This window comes from Pleurodeles waltl, chromosome 9 (assembly GCF_031143425.1).
Source record: "Pleurodeles waltl isolate 20211129_DDA chromosome 9, aPleWal1.hap1.20221129, whole genome shotgun sequence".
Classification (NCBI taxonomy): Eukaryota; Metazoa; Chordata; class Amphibia; order Caudata; family Salamandridae; genus Pleurodeles; species Pleurodeles waltl.
This window is the reverse complement of record NC_090448.1, coordinates 913674036-913677147: the sequence shown is the minus strand read 5'-3', so window position 1 is coordinate 913677147 and position 3112 is coordinate 913674036. Positions and strand designations below refer to the sequence as shown.

The 3112-nt window shown below is 39.5% G+C and overlaps 1 protein-coding gene across 1 annotated transcript; it reads left to right on the top strand.

Moving 5' to 3' along the window:
• The first annotated feature begins 354 nt into the window (after positions 1-354).
• LOC138259760 (zinc finger BED domain-containing protein 5-like) lies at positions 355-1749 on the top strand. Its single transcript, XM_069207646.1, has one exon. The coding sequence runs from the start codon at positions 355-357 to the stop codon at positions 1747-1749; it is 1395 nt and encodes a 464-aa protein (XP_069063747.1).
• The last annotated feature ends 1363 nt before the right edge of the window (positions 1750-3112 follow it).

Below are 3112 nucleotides of genomic sequence, written 5' to 3'. Positions count from 1 at the left end.
TATGATGACAGGTATCTAGATTATGGTTTCACATGTGTACAGGTTAATAATGAGGAGCGTCCTCAATGTGTAATCTGTTTAAAAGTTTTGGCTTTAGAATCCATGCTTCCAAGTAAACTAAAGCGTCATCTTGAAAGTCTTCACCCAAATGTGGTTGGAAAGCCAAGGGAATTTTTCCAAAGAAAACTAACAGAAGCCAAGTTACAAAAGACCACTTTCTCAAAACAAGCCAAAGTTAACAGTAACGCCCTCTTGTCTTCTTATAAAGTGGCCTATCGTGTTGCACAGTGTAAAAAACCACACACAATTGCAGAAGAGCTGATTTTGCCTGCTGCTGTTGATATGGTAACCATCATGCTTGGCGAAGATGCTGGTAAACAGCTGCTCAAAGTGCCTCTTTCTAATAATACTATCAGCCGGAGGATAAACGATATGGCTGACGATATTAACGATCAGCTCATCTGTAACTTAAAAGGCAAAGACTTTGCACTCCAACTGGACGAGGCAACAGACAACCAAAAAGACACCCATCTTATTTGCTATGTCAGGTTTGTTAATGAAAAAAATATAGTTGAGGATTTGTTGTTCTTTAAGGAAATGAAAGGTGGAACTACCGGTCAAGATTTGTTTGCGGTTGTGGATGATTTTATGGTACAGAATCAGATTGACTGGGAGAGATGTGTTGGAGTTTGTACAGACGGGGGTCGTTCAATGGCTGGATGCTACCAAGGACTTCAAGCTCGCATACGGTCTAAAGCACCTAATGCTATTTGGACACACTGTATAATACACAGAGAAGCACTAGCAGCAGGAAACCTCAGTGAAGAACTGCATAATATTCTGAAAATAGTCACCAAAGTGATAAATTTTATTAAAACAAGACCAATGAAAGCAAGATTTTTTGCTAAGCTGTGTGAAGACATGGGTGCCGAACACTCATGCCTCTTGTTCTACAGCAGTTCTCGATGGCTGTCTCTCGGTAACTCCCTGCTTAGGGTGTATGAGCTTAGGAATGAAATATACTCATATCTACACAATGATGAACATTGTTTTGCTGACAAATTTATTGATGCAGACTTTCTAATACAAATGGCTTTTCTTTCGGATCTTTTTGAAAAACTGAACACACTGAACAAGTCCTTGCAATGTAATAATACTAACATCTTGCAGCTCTCAGACAAAGTTTCAGGGTTTAAGAAAAAAGTAATCCTTTGGAAAGGCAGTGTAAGCAAAGGTGACAATAAATGTTTTCCTTCATTGGACAAGTTTCTGCAAGACAATGAGATGGCATTAAAGGAGGAACTGAGGACAGTTTTTGTTCTGTATTTGTCACAACTGCATTTTTACCTTCAGAAATATTTCCCAGAGGATGAAGTGGAGCCAATAAAATGGGTGAGAGACCCCTTCAATACTGAGATACCTCAGCATTTCAATAACGAGGAAGCAGAACAGCTCATTGACATTTCAAGTGACTCAACATTGAAAGTACAATTCCAGTCTCTGTCACTGCTTGAGTTTTGGTGCCAAACTCAAGATGAATACCCAGTGATTAGCAAGATTGCCCTGCGTGTTTTGATCCCGTTTGCTACTTCCTACCTTTGTGAAGCTGGTTTCTCAGCAGTTGCAGTGATAAAGTCAAAATATAGGGCAAAAATTCACCTTGAAAAAGAAATGCGTGTTGCGATCTCAAAAATAACACCAAGATTTGAGGAGCTTTCTAAAGAAAAACAAGCACATCCATCTCACTAGGATTTTCCAAACATAGGCCTTTCTATTTTGTTCACATTCAGACTCCCTGTTTTTTCTTGTTCATTAAAAAACATTTACTACAGAACTTTGTTGTGTGGTTAATCTTACATGTGTTCAAAAAAGGTTGCTAATTCGTGGAAACATTTTTGGCTCTTGATATTGTATTGTTTCTGACTTAACTGAATAAAAAAAAAAAGTAAACAACTTGTATTTTTATTTTGTTACCAATATGATAATACCTTCATCGCCTACATCCCAATTATTTGCAGGGAGAAAATTTGAAGTACTCCTGAGGCTGGGCTTACATCGCCCACCCGAAAAAAAATTGTACATAATGGGGAGCCGCGGGAAAAGGCCAATGTAGGTGAAGGGAGCCGCCGGTCGAAAAAGTTTGGGAACCACTGCTCTAGTGAGTTGAGAAGTGCTAAGACCTGGCAGTGGGGTACATAATCTGATTTTATTGAGCAGATCAGTCATTGCAACAGGTTAAAATAAATGTAAAGCAGACACAATTAACACAAACCTATATATAATTCAGTTCACACGCCAAAAAAAAAAGAGCACTAGTAAATCGAGGCTAAGCCCTTAAAAACTTCATCACTGTCAACCCACATCTTTGTGATTACAGTAAATTATGTCTCTCTTAGAATACTCTTTCACCTCATTAGAGCTCTTTATATATGTATGGAGTGCATGTTTCATGATCAATAACACTGTAAGGTCTCGATACGCTAAACCACGACGGAGGGCTACACCAACTATTATAGTTCGCAATTGTTGATTCATGCAATAGAATTTTTCAAATCAAAGAATTAATGCAACTCCGAATCCAGAGACAACTCAAATTAGTCACTATAGCTGACTGCTTCATTTATAATAACAAAACTGAATACACAACCATAATAGACATAGAGGCCGTCATTATGACATTGGCGGTAAATCCCACTTACCGAAGCGTGAAGGCCCCCAACATACCGTCGCGGAGGCGAACATCCGTTCGCCATATTATGACACACACACACTAAACCAACAGAATACTGCCACAAACACATATCCGCCAGACAAAAGGTTTGTAGTAAAATGTCAGTACGAACACCCATACCGTTATGCCAACAAACAAACGCCCTCTACATTATGACCCACAAATCACCACGGCGGACGTTCAACGCCGATAAACCATTGGCTGTACACACCGGTGCGGTCGGATTGGCCACCCAAATATATAACAACACAACATTGGCTAAAACTAAAATCACACACCTGACACTGAGACACACACCACACCCACAGCACTATAAAAAACACACCCACAATACCCACAACCCTTTACGAACACGAAAAATAGCCATTAAATACCCACGCA

What these genes read in the sequence shown, in the direction of transcription:
- LOC138259760 (XM_069207646.1), top strand. Translation starts at nt 355, where the DNA reads ATGCTTGGCGAAGATGCTGGTAAACAGCTGCTCAAAGTGCCTCTTTCT.